Raw genomic sequence first — 17,712 nt, 5'->3', positions numbered from 1 at the left:
TTTTTAGATGCACGTTTGTATTTTTTTAAAATGTTGTAATCCGTGTGAATCACTTGCAAGTTTCAATAAAAATTATGAATGATTACATAAAGTGCCTGAAGTAGTTTACATCCCGGTCTCCATGAATGTTTTGTTTTAGGCAAGTTTTAAAGGCAAGAAAAATATTCCTATCATTCGGTGGGCAAAGATCAAAGGTCAAAAGAGGTAATTTGGTAATTTATTATTTAAGCCATGGTAACAATGTTGTAGGTGAAATAGTAAATGAATGTATTTAAATTGATCCTGTTCATAACACAAGCTGATGAAAATTGCATTTTTATTACATAAAAGGAAGATGAAAAAAGTGTATGAAGCATCTAAAATCTCAGATAATTGGATTTGGATATTGCTAACATCCATTGGATAATTATTAATTAATCTGTCAGCTCTAGGGAAGAAATAGTGCATCAAAAAATGGCACAATCCCCCCCCCCACCAATCTGATTTACAAATTTAATCAAGGGCTTTATCTACAAAATCGCCTAAAAGTATAAATGTGTGCTGAATGAAAAATAGTTTTGATGACCTGTTGAATAATTATAAAGTTAATTAAAAAGCAATCTTGAGTTGGCGTTTTAAAAAAATGCCAGTGCTTTATATTCTGTTTTAATATAGTTAGAATCGGTATACTTAAATCTTACGAGGTCAGCTATGTTACATCTTTGAAGGTTCGAGTCTAAGATTCAGCCAATGTGGATATGTGAGAAAGCTTGCCAGTAGCTTCTCGTGGGTCGGTGGTTCTTTCTGGGGTTTTCCCGGGTTCTTCCTCCACCATTAATACTGGCCGCCATATATAGCCTATCGTGTGCTGAAAAAATGGCGTTAAACCCGACAACAACAACAACATCTTTTGAAGTCATGTAACCTCTGTTACTGTGGAATGTTAAGGTGAAATTTAACATTATGCATAAAGAAGGAAACCAGATTTTGTGCATGAAAATTTTGAATTATTTTCATACAAGTATTGATACTTCATTTGTCATCACTTTGCTCACTGAATAGGTTCTATAAATTTGAAAACGACTTAGATTCCCTTTGTCTTTATGTTGTCATGATTATTCTTATTTTACCAGTAGTTATTTCATATACAGAAATTACAAATCAGTTCCACATGAGAACATGTAGAAGAAATATTGCATGAAACTTATCTTTTCCAATACTCTAAGTAGCAAAGTAATAAGTTGACATGACACATTTCATGAAAACTCCTAAAAAAATACTGTAAGAGAGAATTCTGCTTGATCCAATTTGGCTACATTATCTTATGAAAATGGATTTAATGTGATTTGATATGTTACTTGATATTGTTGGCTGTTAACTTGGTGTCCATTCCATGTCTCACTATGCTCTCTGTGGCCCATAACTTTCCTTAGAATAAAGTCCCAGTTAAACTAGACCTTAACTTCAAGAGGTCTCTTTGATACTCAGATGAAGTAGTCAATCCTGACTATAAGACTGGGACAAAGGATGAAACACAGATTCAGATTTAAGCTTCATCTGATTTATTAGCAGTGACAAAATCATATCCCAGTAAAAATGTAGGACTTAAATATCAGGTGCATCACTTCTAAAAATAATAACACATTGATTTAATATCCCAGTGGTAGTGTGCATTTTGACATAAACAGTTACAAACATCAAAGTTTTCATGTTCTCGTTTTATATTAAAACTGTTGCTTAGTGACAGATTTAGAAACAATGGCTAACATTTAATTAAATTCATATGGAAAAACTTCAAACAGAGCCTTGAAAAATGCTCAATGGCTATAACAATAATAACTGACAAACTTATGCACAAAGCCATGAGAAAGTGTGGCTTCCTACTCTATCTTATTATTATTATTATTATTATTTGATTTCCTATTTCTATTGAACTACAATAAGTATTATTATTTTAATAAGGTCTGCAAAAAATACATGACCTTACCAAATCATAAAAGATACTGTCTGGTTAAAATTTATTTGTTTAAGCAAATGTTTAAACTAAAGTTGCTGATTTAATACCATAACAATGAATGATTAGTTGTTGTTGTTATGGGGTTTAACGCCATTTTTCAGCACACAATAAGCTATGCATGGCAGCCAGTATTAATGGTGGAGGAAGAACCCGGGGAAAACCCCAGAAAGAACCACCAACCCACGACAAGCTACTGGCAAGCTTTCTCACATACCCACATTGGCCGAATCCTAGACTCGAACCCATGCAGAGGTGAGATGGCAGTGATCCGTAATGGAGAGTGCTTTAGACCACTCGGCCACTTGGGGCCCCAACAATGAATGAATAAATATCCTGCAAGGTTTTGAGTATACAGATGTTGATTTCAAAACTTACTTTTAGACCTGTCTAAAATTTACCAAGAAAAAACATTATTTTTCCTGGCAATCATTGATAAAGACATTGTGAAATAACCGTAAATTGACGATTCAATGACAAAAAATAAACAAAAGAGTTAAGTTTTCTTTGCACAATGCCTTACAAGGACTTCACAGTAAATTAGTAAATGACTTTCTCATGCACTGTCTGAACGTACAAAACTCCAAACATTACCCTCGGAAACCCAAACAGGTCCTAGCATAGTCAAAACCCAAACAGGTCCTAGCATAGTCAAAACCCAAACAGGTCCTAGCATAGTCAAAACCCAAACAGGTCCTAGAATAGTCAAAACCCAAACAGGTCCTAGCATAGTCACTGACAAGTCCTTATATACTTCCCACGGAATTCTGCACTTTGCAGAGAAAATTTTGCCATTCATGGGGAAGTAACCACAAGGAAAATTCTGCAAGCCCTTGCTGGGGCAACCTTACTTTGCAACTGATAACATAAAACCCTTAATAATTGTGATTAAAAGCTAGAGTGTGCATACAATGAATATATGTATAAATGGTCAAAATCTGAAGAAAAATGTTAAGTTTAAAAGTGAGCATTAATGAAGCTGATACGGGGCCATCCATTTAGTACATACACAAAAAATCTGGCAAAGCGTGACCCCTCCCCTTGTACACATACATACTTTTTTTACACCCCCTCACCTGTGTACATACACTTGATGCCCCCCCCCCCAAATCAAGAGAACAGTCTATATTTAATCCATGCAGAAACGATCAAGGACTAATAATATTAATGTCTTTAATAAAAAAGATAATCCACCGGCGTTGAATGACTGGCTGCATCAAAGAAATAAGCTGTGGAACTAATTATTTTAGAGGGTTCAACCTCCCCCAGTTTCCTATGCATACATAAATTATCAGTAGACCCCCCCCCCCCTTATGTAAGCGTATGCATTTGGGTTACCCCCTCCATGTGGTGTACATACTAAAGGAGAGTCATATTTTGATTCATGGCATAATACAATGAATTTAAGGATTTCAAAGGATGATTTATGACCAGTTTACATGTGAATATGAAACATACCGTCATTTGGTAATGGATAAATGTAGGTATTAATGAATAAATTAAAAGTGACCATAAATGCTAACACCCACCCACTTAGCTATGACGTTGTAGCCCTGTCCACAATGTATAGATACTAGTATCAGTACTACCACCCAATCTGTATTACCATTGAGAGCTTCATGATTAAAGAACTTAATTTACAATTGAAAAAATATAGAGGCTGGTTCCCATACTTTTCTAAAGATAAATTTCCAGGATGAAATTAATTTTTTCAAGGTTCACATATGACCATTAGTGAATGGAATCAAAGAACGTTTTAGAGTATAAAACATGCATTTTCTAAATCTAAAGGTGGTTCTCTTTCAAGACTCTCCAAAACATCTAAGCCAGAAAAGATGATCATGTGTAAAATCACAAAATGTATCACATGAAAAAAGTTTGATTATATTCCTATAAATTGGCATGTAAAGTCATTTCAATGTACAAAATAACAATTCTAACTTTATTTTGCTGACCTGCATTATGTTGCTAAGTGGGAAAAACATAATGTCAGAACATAAATTAGTTTTGTTTCCTTTCAAACCTTTAATTCTAAAGAATTGTATAGCAATATATATATACATATATATGCATCTTATAGCAAGTAAACATTTCCTATTACAGTATAAAAAAACAATAAATGTAAATAATTAGAATCTCGTCTTGTAACAATGAGAGTTTAACCCTGAATATATCTGTGCCAATAAAATCCCAAACAAGTTTTTTCAAACAACCTAATCTCCTTAAGACAATCTGGTTAAAAATCCATCAATTAGAAAACATTTTCAAAAGGGTTGATTTAAATTTTGACAAAATACCTTCAAAATTATATACTGTTGTATAAACAAGGACTGAATTTTCTGTAAAATCAACTTGTCTTCTTGTAATTTGTTAAACCAGTCCCAAACCTGTACTGATGCAGGGGCTCAAATCATTTTTTTATATATATATAACACAAGGGATGATAATTTCTCATTTCAGCTCTGAGATTCAACAATTTGGACTAGAAATTTGGTTTAAAATGAATAGCAGTCCGTTTTCTAATGTGGGTTTCCTCTGAATATTTCCACCCCATTTTTCATATTTGGACATTCAGGTTGGGGTGTGGGGTAGTTGCAACTGCATATAGAAAATTTGGAATTTGCTGCCACTGTAAAGTAGTGATACATGCGGGCCAAGAAAATTTAAAATTATGTTACACTGACTTATACCTGCATGAAATTGATAGGAAAATGATTTTTTTCCTCAGAAATGGAAAGTATTATAAACTTTATGTCTTTAATCCACTGACAGACTAGATGAAACTAAGGCATTGATGAAACCTCATCCGGTACTTGCCATTTGCATTACTAGTCACTTCACAAATGTCAAATGACAACGGAAGTCCATTAGTCATTTAATATCAACAACTACCTCCATTTTAATGTTGTTGTAGAAAAATTCAATTATATTAAATGAAAGTCAGATACTTTTTGTAAAAACCAGCAAACTGGACAGGCTGATTTATCAAACAGAGAACATATGTCAATGTGGTAGTCACGTGATACAACAAAACTCCAGAAATTGTTCTCGGGAATATATAAATATGGAAAATTTTGTGTTCTTTCGTTTTTGTATTTTTATTACAAACAGTATACAACTTTCATTTATTATTTTTTTAATTTTTTTCTCTACAACATAAAGATAGAATTTATAAAGATAGAATCGATTTCATTGGAAAATTCAATGCTTCATCTGCATTTTTTAAAACTCTACAGCTCAAAAGAGGACCCTCTAAAGGTCGTATTGCTGCACCACTGCACTATGCATGAATGTAACCACTGCAGTATGCATGTTACAGCTGCACTATGCATGAGAGTGACTGCTTCAGAGATGGTGTTATTTCATCTACTGTTTCATTGCATTATCCTTATATATTTTGATTAGTTTTAAACTTGTTCATTCTGATGAATAACAAGAAACTTCATTTCCATTATGAACCAATTAGAAACCATATAAAATCTGAGACAGAGGAAAACCTCATGTCAAATTACTTTCCATTTAAGAGCAGCAGATCATCATCATTTTAATTCAGAATAAACAAAACATCATTAGAAGTCTTTTGGTTAAAACCCCATGCTAACATGAGAATTTGTAACAGGGAATTTTGCAGATGTCTTTGTAACATAAAGCAACTTTAAGTTGATGTATATGATTTTGTACCAGGTTAAATCAGTGGCATGTTTAAAGCTGCTAGTACTTGAGTGCATCTGGTTGGAACTTGATCAATTATTAATGGGGTTCCATTTTCTAACTATGTCAGGTGAATCTTGACAGGGGTGATGAGTGGGTTTTGTTTATGAAAATGGCCAAGGGTTAAAATGTTGCAGAAATAGTGTTTGTACTTGCTGAAATATTTGTCGTAAGTTGAAACTTTGCCAAGATTAGTAGATTAATGGGAGCAGAATTTTACAAACCCTGGAGGGATATGTGTTGATAATGGTGGTTAGATAATCTGAGATCTGATTGGGTAGTTAATGGTTTTGAGAGTGTTTCCTATGTGAAGTCTCTTGCTTTGCAAAGAAAAATCAGGCAGTCCAGGTTTTTGCAAGAGGCAAAAAGGTCTTGACTCCAGGGGTGGGTGAGACTCTTGTAAAGGCTGTTCCAGGGATGTGTAGTTAAGATTTGATACACGTAACCTGGGTGTAAGGAGATGGTTCTCTAAAGGGAAATTCGAGTGAACCTCAACGCTAAAAGGTACTGCATCTTACTTTCATACATAATTTTTCTTGATAAGAGTCTGAGTTAAGTGTTTAAACTAATTTGTCTTAAATAATATAGGAATCATGTATTCTAAGAATTGATTATTATTAGGTTTGTGTAAAGCTTTATACTTAAGAATTGTTAGTAAGCAATATAGTATAAACTAAGAAGTGAATTTTGTTTAATCTATTTAATTAAGATGTAAATTCTTTTAACCAATGAATTTATGAATTTGTTTTATTAACATTTGAGCAGTAGTTGTGGAGTGTAAAGTTTTTATAAAATGGAGCTGCTAATTGCATGTTAGAACAATGAGTTATTTATTTTTCCTTTTCTAGTAGAGGTGCATCCTGCAACTGGTCCTGTACAATTTTATTTTTATGTATCTAAGCAATTAAATTGTTATATTTTGTATACAGAGCTTGTGTTGTTCTATTTAATATCTCTGCTCAAATTTTCATTTATTCCATCCATTATTTTCATTTTAATATTTGCTTGATCTGGCTTATTACAAAATGGTTGATCGACTTCTGGGCATCAATAACCATGAAAGCATTCATTCAGGAAGTAGTAATGACAAAATGTTCATGCTGGCCATTGAGGCAGACATCAGATTCGCACCATTTCCATTTAGGACTAACTAGACATCGTAAGAAGTCATCTGGTGGAAATACCAAGTCAGTATGACTTTCCATTCTGAAGGAGCAGTGATAACAATATTTTCAAGATGGCTACTGTGACAGCCATATCTGATGTCACATTGGCACCATCTTCGTTTAAGGTTTTGTGGTTTTAATGCTAATTTTCAGCACATGATAAACAATGCATGGCAGCCTGTATATTTGGTAGAGGAATAACCTGGGAATACCCTCAGAAAGAACCAATGACCCACACAAATCTATTGGCAAGCTTTCTCACATACTAATATTGGCTAAGCCAGCGACTTGAAACCACACAGACAGTGGCAAAATGTTTGTGATCTATATAGATGAGTGCCTTAGGCTACTCCTCCACTCAGGACACCCGTAAAGGGCATCATAAGAAATCTTTAGGTGAAAACCCCATATCAATATGACTTTCTGTTCAGGTGGACTTGTGATAAGTAGATTTTCAACATCAATGCAGTGGTGGCCATACTGGATGTCAGTTCTGCATGATTTTTACTTAGAAGCATCTACAATTCATAAGAAGTCTTTTAGTAAAATCTCATGTAGGAGTTGTGATAAGATTTTCAAGATGGCCACCATTGCAGCCATTTTGGACCTCAGATTGGTACCATGTTTATTTAGGACCAACTTGAAATTTTAAGAAGTCTTTTAATAAAATCCTGTGGTTCATATAAATATCCAATTAGAAGACATAGCAATGACATGATTTTCAAGATGGTGGCCATATTGAACAACATAGCAGCACCATTTTCATTTAGGATGAACAAGTCCATGGGATGAATGTGTATGTCAAGTTTTATCCAAGTAGTTTAGAAGAAGTAACAAAAACAAACTTGTGATAATGGACTAGCAGAAAACAGACCATCCCATAAGTTCTTCTGGTCTAAGACCAGTAGGACTAAAACAGCTAAAGTGGCACAGATATATGCAATACGAATAAAATGAAGGTACATTATAAACAAGGATTTCTCAAAATGTTGTGTTTCATATCTAAATGGCTTAATGAAAATGAATTGTTATGCTTACTTTGGCACACGATACAGATATATCAGGGTACAAGCCTCAGTCATACAAAAATACTGCATTAAAAGTATTAGTCAAATACAGAAACTGATGTAGATGATGCTGACACAGTCAGAAAAAAGTATTTCTATATTTAACCATTCACAAACTATGAATTAAAATTACAAGCAAATATCTGACACAGAGATTATCAATAATCTGCTGATATAATTACAGCATTATACAATGTTACATCATGAATTAAAATATTCCTCTACTAACAATCACAGCTCCAATAATAATGTTTAAAAAAGTATTCTCTACTTATCTGCATGTAAAATTAATAAGAAACATTGTAAAAAGTATGAATTTTAAAACAGTGTACAGTCAAACCTGTCTTGAAAGACCACTGCTTTGAAAGAACACCTTTCTTGAAAGACCATGTCCTCAGAGCACAGATTGATTATATAGTATTATCACCTGTAATAAGTGACCACCTGTCTTGAGAGATCATATTTTTGGGGTAGAAGGGGTGGTCTTTCAAGACAGGTTCTAGTGTACTAAATATGCATAATAGATAATTAAAACAAATTTTAACTCTTCACTAACAGGTCTCTGAAAACACGAGTATTAATTAATGAGTATTACAAATCGATCAGAATCGGAAACCACATAGGTTGATAAAACATTTTCAAAAGCTTCTCAATTGATAATGAAACTGTAACAACAACCTAAATTCATTCTTTCCTCTTTGGACCTGTTCAAGATGAACAAGGTATTGAATATCACACTGGTATTTTCCAGTTCTGTCAAGTATACACTGACTTACACAATAATGTTACAAAACAAAACAAATTCATGCAGATGGACAAAACATTATGCCATTCAATGGAATAACAATGTGTCAAATTAGCCGAGTTTAATTACATGAATTTTCTTATTGTCACTCGAGCGATTTGTTAAGAGTAATTGGTTTTTGGTCCTGTTGTATGTGACTGCAGCTGGGTATTCTGGAAGTTCAGCAGTAAGGATTTGAAGAACAGTGCCATCTGGTGATAACTGATGAACATTCTTAGATTGTTTTCCCACAACATATACATTATCATCCATGTCTAGGGTGATACCATAAGAACCCTTCAGATTATCAGGGCTGTAGACAAAGAGACTTCTTCCAGCAATATCAAAACAGAATAGTGAATTGGTTTCCCATGTTGAGATGTAGACCCGTGTTTTTAATGTATTTAGAGCAAGGTAGCTGTCATTCAAGGCACTGTCCCAATATTCATGGTAAGACATCTCCTCTCCTCTGTCACTGATGACACTCCAATAACATTTACTTCTGGCCAAGTTAGGTCCTGTCACAACAATACTTTCCTCCCCAGCAAAAGTGATACCAAAGCATGGTAGTCTGGTCTTAATGATCTGGGTAGGTCTGATTGTGTTGTCTTTGACTACTAAAAACTGAATTTGATTCTTATTATTTAGGGTTATTGCCACTTTGTTGCCATCAAACATGTTGACTCTCCTTGGTTTGTTTGACAGTTGGTAGCTGGATATGTTGTTAAATAATGAATCCAGCAAAAAGCATCTATTATTATTACTATCTACAAGAATAATCTGATCTTCTGCTAGGCACACTAAGTCAGTATATTGTGGATTCTTATCATCTGGACCTATGACCTCAATGACTCCAGCTACTTCCAATGGGCAGTGCTTTTTGGGCTTCCTTCCCAAAGGGAAATCATGATTTTCTGTCTTTGTCATAACTTTCACAATTTTACCCTCTGCCACATGCTCAGGGCAGTTAAGGTCAGCTCCATACTTCAAGTCATTCTGTGGGTTGATAGTGAGCTCCTCAACAGGAACTATGGTGTGTGGGCTCCTGCTATCTCCACTTTTGCATGAGAAGCATGGTACTGGGTGCACAAAGTTGAAGCCAGCACTTCCACCTCGTCTAAACCCATCTGGTTCTAGTCTCCATCCTCCTCTTTGGAAGCTCCCTCCTGGAGGTCCTCTCTTATGACTGAAGGAGAGAGAAAACAAGTCATGAGAACTATCCTATCAGAACAAGGAACTGGAATAGGTTACAAAAAGTTGTCCTATTATTGAAGTGGCCCTTATTTGAATGCCCAAGGTTAATGTACAATAGCAGGAAATAAATACAGTGATCTCAAGTGTTTTTTTTCTCTTCATTTATTGCATTTTTTGTCTGGGACAATGAACAATACATATATATACTCTTCCCTAGTTTATCATGAACCCTCATATAACAATAGTATCCACCAATAATACCTTCTCCTTATGTAACATGAACTCTCATATAACAATAGTATTCACCTAAAAATACCCTATCCTTGTGAAAAATAACTCTCATAACAATAGTATCCACCTATAAATACCCTCTCCTAGTGTAACATTAACTCTCATATAACAATAGTATCCACCAAAAAATACTCTCTCCAAGTGTAACATGAACTTTCATAACAATAGAGTCCACCTAAAAATACCCATAGCTAAAAATTGGCAGGAAGGTGAAACAGATCTTTGTCATGACTAATATACACTCTGCCATGATGCCTGAAAATGTTGGAAATCATGGATGGTAACTGGGGCTAACTTTTTTCCTGAACAGCCAGAAAAAGATAAACTCAGCAAGCTGCAGAAGTGAGGCACTCAAAGTACTAATGTTACTGACTTTGCACCAGTCACTGAACATGTTACATCCACTTGTAAGCATTCAATGTGGAGGACTTTCTAGGAGAAAGGATTCCCTCCACAATCAAAGGCTAAAATTACTTTTATTGCAGAGCTCTTGCAACAAGAGCCAGGTGTAAAGGAGTCGTGGGTCTAGACAGGAATTAAATATCTGAGAACAGGGATGCTTGAGTTGGTTCAACTTTGCCAGGATTTACATGAGAATGGCTATAACTAGATCAAGTAGATCTCTGACCCACAACATGTCCAATCTAAGTGGGGCTATCAGAACCAATTGGCATTTACAATCACTCAATTTCTGTATTTTTTGGGTACTAAAATAATTGGGGAAAAGTTTAGGGGGTGGGTAAAAGAGGGCTCAAAACTCCTCCCAACTGACTGATGGTGCATCCATGGCTCAGGCGTCTTGGTCTGTGACTGAAGAGACAATGGTGGGCAATTTGTGACTCCAACTTGTTGCAGAAAGGTCTACAACTGGACACCCCAAAAGCATGTAAAATCCAATAAAGACCAGCTGATGAATGGTGTAGGTTTTTTAAACAAGTTGTTTAAAAAGTTTTTACTTTTAGTAATGACAGGCATATTTGATGGCAAATTGGCATTATTTGTATAAAATTAAAGGCCTCTAAACTATCAAGACTCAAAATTTCAATTGTCTGGACTACAATTTCAATTGCCCAAATATGTCCATAATACACAGCCATCTATGTACCAACAGTTTTCTTGCAGTTTTGTTTTTGTGGGTTTAACACCATTTTTCAGCACATGATGGGCTATACATGGTGACCAGCATATCTGGTAGAGTAAGGAAGAACCATTAAAATCCTGGGAAAAAATCATTGACCCATGTGAAGCTACCTGAATGCTTTTTCACACAGCAACATTGACTGAGCTTGATAATTAAACCAAAACATACGGAGGGGAGATGGGCGAGTGATACATAAAGGAAAGTGCATTTGACCACTTGGCCACCAATGGACCCCACTTTTGCAAATAAAGCTGCTATCTAAAACTAATTCATGTTTCAGGTTTTCAAACACCTTAGCAATATATCACTAATGACAAAACCTGTAACAATGAAAACTATGCAGAGGAGGATCCAGATGGACTGAATGGAAATGTACATTCATTAAGCTTCTGAGACCACTCTGGTGGCCTAAATGGCGAAAGCATTCACCTTGGATGTGAGAGGTCATGGGTTTGAACCCCAGCTGTGTCATACCAAAGATTTATAAAAATGGTATTAACAGCTGCCTCACTTGGTGCTCAGCATTAGGAGGTTAGTGTCAGGACTGGTTGGTCTGGTGTCAGGATACTGTGACTGGGTGGGACATCATGCTACATGTCTGTGCCATGATGCCTCAGTGCTAGACATCACTATAAACTGCCACACTGCAGACATCATAGCTATATGTCTGAAAATTTGCTAAAGATATGTTAAAAATCCAATTCCAAATCACACACACAAACACTTTAAGCTTCAGTAGGAACGTAAAGGTATGACATAACTGCTGGGTAGGTTGGTAGGTAATTAGATATATAAGTTGGCACATAGACAGAATACTGTTCTTTCTATAATCTGATCATCTGGACACACCCTCCCACCTACCTCCCCCTCCAAACCAACCCACTTCCAAGCATCAACAATGCCATACAAATTAGCACCATCACCAAATCTAATGACAACAGTTCTCTAAGTATTAACTGCCACAATAGCTTCAGCCATTCTCAACAAGGACACTACTATCATCAAAACAAAGATCTGACATCTATCAGCTACAAAACAAAGGCAAGGCGTGTAACAGCTAAAAAACAAAGGCAAGAGATGTATCAGCTACTAAACAAAGGCAAGACAAGTATCAGCTAAACAGCAAAGGCACGACATGTACCAGCTACAAAATAAAGGCAAGTAATGCAACAACTACAAAACAAAAGCAATACATATATCAGCTACAAAACTAAGGTAAGACATATATCAACTACAAAACTAAGGCAAGACATGTATCAGTTATAAATCAAAAGCAAGATATGTATCAGCTATAAATCAAAAGCAAAACATGTATCAGCTACAATTCAAAAGCAAGACAAGTATCAGCTACAAAACAAAGGCAAGACATGTATCTTCTACTAAACAAAGGCAAGACAAGTATCAGCTACAAAACAAAGGCAAAAGTATGTATCAGCTAGTCATTAGCAAGACATGTATCAGCTACTAAACAAAGGTAAGACATGTACCAGCTGCAAAACAAAGGCAAGACATGTACCAGCTACAAAACAAAGGCAAGACATGTACCAGCTACAAAACACAGGCAAGACATGTACCAGCTACAAAACACAGGCAAGTAATGTAACAGCTACAAAACAAAGGCAAGACATGTATCAGCTACAAAACAAAGGCAAGACATGTATCAGCTACAAATCAAAAGCAAGACATGTATCAGCTACAAATCAAAGGCAAGACATGTATCAGCTATAAAGCAAAGGCAATCATCCATCAGCAATAAAACAAAGGCAAGACACAGACCATCTAGAAAACAATGCAAGACATGCATCAGCTACTAAAACAAAGGCAAGACGTGTATCAGCTACTATATAAAGGCATGATAAATATCAGCTACAAAACAAAGGCAAGATTTGTACCAGCTAAAAAACAAAGGTAATATTAGGATTATTATTAACTGAAGTAAACATCTTTATTTGGGTCTGGGTTTAGATCATTGGGATTCCCCTGGTATACCTGACATAGTCCAGGTTCTATATTCCAATTTTTTTAACAGACTTTCTAATTATAACTAACAAGTTATCCTGTGAACATGTAAAACTTTCCAGATAAAAATTTCCATTAGGCAAGAGTTTTTATTAGAATTTCTACATGTACCTGAAGTCAATTAGAGGACTATATAATCTTGTCAGTGGAAATATTATTCATTCATGCATTAAGATCTAGCTGAATCAATTTTATTATTGTTGTGTCCAGCAGTTCATTTGGGCTGGAATTTATTTATTAAATTTTTCAATTCAAATGATTTTGCTCTGGAAATAAAGAGTGCTCATAAAAAATAAGGTTCTTGGACAGAGACATTCACTGGGATTTATAGTGAATTCAAATCTGGAATTATATTACTGCGATTTAAAAAAAAGACTGTTGGTACAACAACATGATACACGCCACAATAGGCAGATCAATATCTTCAGCATTGGACTTAATTTGGATTTCCACTAAAGTTTATTCATAGCTTTAATTATTAGGACTTCTGTCTGAAATTCAAGGATTATGTGGGATTTAATTCGCAATATCATAAGTTCTTTCTTAAAAATTATATTTTCTTGAATAAATCATTTTTTGAATTTTACAAAGCTTGTTTGTTTTCACTCTTTTAAGATATTTTAAAAGCACAGACCTGTATCAGCTACAAAATAATGCTAAGACATTTTTCAGCTACAAAACAAAAGCAAGACAATATCAGCCTATAAAACAAAGACAAGACATGTATCAGCTAAAAACAAAGGTAGACATATATCAGCTATAAATAAGTCAGACAGTCCCACAAAAACTCTACCTACTAAGCATCAAGTATATACAGAAAATAGAAATTCTCAAACTGCAACTCTCAAAAGGTTTCATGATTATACTGTACTTACAGCGTGCCCCATCTGTGAAGATCATTAACAAAATTCTGTCTGTAGATTTGGTGATGCCTGGCCTTGTTGAATGCTAAAAAAATACCAACAATATTTAATAGATGCATGATATGATGTAAGAGTACCTATGGTTGATGCATTTCTTCTTCCATCAACTTTAGGCAAAAGTAAAAACTTCTAAGTAGTCATAATAGCCCTTCAGGCATTGCTTGACATTAACTGCATGCAAAAGGGGCCCCGAGTGGCCGAGTGGTCTAAAGTGCTCACTGTTACAGGTCACTGCCATCTCACCTCTGTCTGTTTGAGTTCAAGTCTCATGCTCAGCTAACGTGGGTACATGAGAATGCCTGCCAGTAGCTTCTCGTGGGTCGGTGGTTCTTCCCGGGGTTTTCCAGGGTTCTTCTTCCACCAATTATACTGGCCACCATGTATAGCCTATCGTGTGCTGAAAAATGGCATTAAACCCTACAACAACTACAACTGCACGCAAAAGATCTTTAAAAATATCCCATTACCTCTCTTACCACTGCCAAGTGGCCAACTATCAACCAGATGAAAATGGTCATGTATCGCTGACTCTCTCAATGCATCAATTAAAGTGGAAGAGCATATGACCACTCCATGATTGCCAACTGATGGCAACCTATTCTTAGCTAAAATGCCTGATTGCATCCTTTGCACCACTCAACCATCTGATCTAAACTGGAGATAGTTCATGTAGATTGAATGGGTATGTAATTCACTTCACTCACTGAATGAAAAAGCTAAAGCTATCTCAAAGCACAGCTTCAGTGAGGTTCGAAATGAGATGAGATGAGCCCACATCAAAGAATCTGCTAGTGTTCATTTAAGAAACAGGGTAAGAGATTTTGGCTTGTTAAAGTCAAAACTGGCTAGCAGGTCTGATAAATCTTTATCATGACTAGATTCTCTTCTGCCATTATGCCTGAAGGTGATGAACATCATGGCGCAGTAGCTTTTGATAGTTATCAGAGTTGACTCTTTTACATCAAAAGCCTGAGAAAAACGTCAGCCATCTGTGGGATTACAGCATTGAATATTGATAACCTTGCATCAACCCCTGAAAATGCACCAGTTTCCTTCATAAGCCTTCAAAATGTAGGACTTTCTAGTTCTTGAGATTCTCTCCACAACTGAAGCTGAACCTTTTCACAAAGCTCTCCAGATGAGAACCTGGGAGGAATGAAACAACTCAGACCATGTCTGTTTGTGCATGTTTTTCCTTGGCAGGATTTTCATGGCTGGACCAGCAACCAGATTAGCAATGTATGGTTTACAGGGTGGTTGGAATGAAGTGTTGATAGACAGACAACAGATGATGCACGACAAAACGCCATATCATAAGCTCACTTGCACTCTGGCCATTAGAGTCCAAAGTTGTTTGTGTGTGTGTGTGGTTTGGAGTTTTAACATAGCTTTAACAATATTTCCGTCATATCGCTACAATGTCTGCAGTGTGGCAGTTTATAATGATATCTAGCACTGGAGCATCATGCCAGACAATGTAGCATCATGTCTTACCCAGTCAAATTATCCTGATACCAGTCTGACCAGTCCTAACACTAACATCTTAATGCTGAGCACCAAGCGAGACAGCTGCTAGTACCATTTTTACAAGTCTTTGGTATGACTCAGCTAGGATTGAAATCTGCGACCTCCTGCATCCAATCTAACCCATGATTTGACAAGGATACGAGTTCTAGTGAAAGATCAAGTTGACCTAATACCTGATTAGTTGGTATAAAGCAGCTGACCTTGTTGTCTGATGGAGAGATTCAAAATGCCAATATGATTCATTCAAGCCTTATAGCGCTTTAGTAATTATTATGTAGAATTAAGCATTCTTAGTAGTACAACCAGTCTTACAAGCTATTCAGTTAAAATGAGAGGACTGATTCATTTATTTAATTAAATCATTCAATTTAATTACAGTGCTTGAAATATTCAGGTTAATTCAAATAACAGCTGTACAGAATTACTGTGAATTCATTTAAAGACATTTTGGGATTACATCATAGTGATTCTTCTGTTCTATTGATATATCAGTACATTACCATCATTAGGAATACCATTGGAAATCATCTGGATCACTTTGGAATTGATGGAACATTTAGGACTTTAGGATTTCATTCACCATACTGCAAGTTATTTTTAATTCCTTAACTCAAATATTTTCAATTTCACAAAACATTTTGGTTTTCACTCTTTCTTGTTACTTATTTTAAGACCATAGAGTAAGACAACCTATATTTAGCAATGCTTTGTTTGATAATAAAACCTATATCTTGCAATGCCTTGTCTGGTGAGACAACCTGTATCTAGCAACACATAGTCTCCTGAGACAACTTATATCTAGCAATGCACAGTCTGGTGAGACAACCTATATTTTAGCAAGGCAGTCTGGTGAGACCACCTATATCAGGCAGTGCCTTATCTGGTGAGAAAGCTAAATCTAGCAATGCAAAGTCTGATGAGACAATATCTATCTAGCAATGCATAGTCTTGTCAGACATTATCTATCTAGCAATGCATAGTCTTGTCAGACATTATCTATCTAACAATGCATAGTCTTGTCAGACATTATCTATCTAACAATGCATGGTCTTGTCAGACATTATCTATCTAACAATGCATAGTCTTGTCAGACATTATCTATCTAACAATGCATAGTCTTGTCAGACATTATCTATCTAACAATGCATAGTCTGGTAAGACAACAAAGTTTACAAAAATGGATTCAGGAGAACAACGTCTCATAAGAGTCTACACTGCATATTAGTCCATACCCTACAATAAAATAAAAGTGAAAGTGACCTACATTTGCTAGGTGTAGGTTGTACTGCTAAATATGAATGCATATATTGAGTTTATAAACTACAAAAGCAAAAGTTTCAATGAAATGAACTTAAGTTCCAAATTCTGCTATGATGTGTAACCAAACAAATAAAATATAAAAAAAGGAATATATGTCTCATAAGACATATATCACCTAAACAAAAGTTACCATCAACTGCTTCACCAGACTTCCATCCTAACACATCCATCAGGTACCTGTAAATACAGAACAGAATGCAGATTACATTTCTTTAGCTTTATTCTAGTATTTTTACATTTTCTCTTTTCGTTTAGGAAATATTACAATATACCATTATTAAATGTAATTTAAACTCTGCAAAACTATTTTCTAATCATACTTTACCATTCACTCTAAGCTAAGCTTGTAGTTTAAAAAGTTTGTCCTTTTCAATTGGTTGTACAGTGTCATGTGATAGCTCTGTAGAATTTAAAGATTTTTTAAAACTCTGAATAATTTCCTGTTTTTGAAAATAACACAATTGCATAGTTAGACCTCAGCCAGGTCTAACAAATCTCAACAATTATTTGATGTTCCACAAAATAACAAATACAAGTATCACCAAAGTGTACATGAAAATAATGCTCCAAGAGCAC

At 35.3% G+C, this 17,712-nt stretch overlaps 1 protein-coding gene across 3 annotated transcripts in view; it reads right to left on the bottom strand.

Annotated features, from left to right (window-relative positions):
• Positions 1–203: 203 nt before the first annotated feature.
• LOC149769599 (uncharacterized) overlaps positions 204–17,712 on the bottom strand; it is a 37,387-nt gene continuing 19,878 nt past the window's right edge. For all 3 annotated transcript variants that reach the window (XM_089949823.1, XM_089949824.1, XM_089949825.1), the window contains 3 exons: positions 17,267–17,313; positions 14,242–14,314; positions 204–9,907 (listed from right to left, as the gene is read on the bottom strand). In XM_089949823.1, coding sequence (XP_089805949.1) covers positions 8,794–9,907; positions 14,242–14,314; positions 17,267–17,313 — 1,234 coding nt within the window. In that variant the 3' untranslated portion in view covers positions 204–8,793. The remainder of the gene's footprint in view (positions 9,908–14,241; positions 14,315–17,266; positions 17,314–17,712) is intronic.

Source organism: Sinohyriopsis cumingii, unplaced genomic scaffold (genome assembly GCF_028554795.1).
Source record: "Sinohyriopsis cumingii isolate HCF-2022 unplaced genomic scaffold, ASM2855479v2 utg003566l, whole genome shotgun sequence".
In the NCBI taxonomy this organism is placed as follows: Eukaryota; Metazoa; Mollusca; class Bivalvia; order Unionida; family Unionidae; genus Sinohyriopsis; species Sinohyriopsis cumingii.
This window is presented reverse-complemented; position numbering and strand designations above follow the sequence as displayed.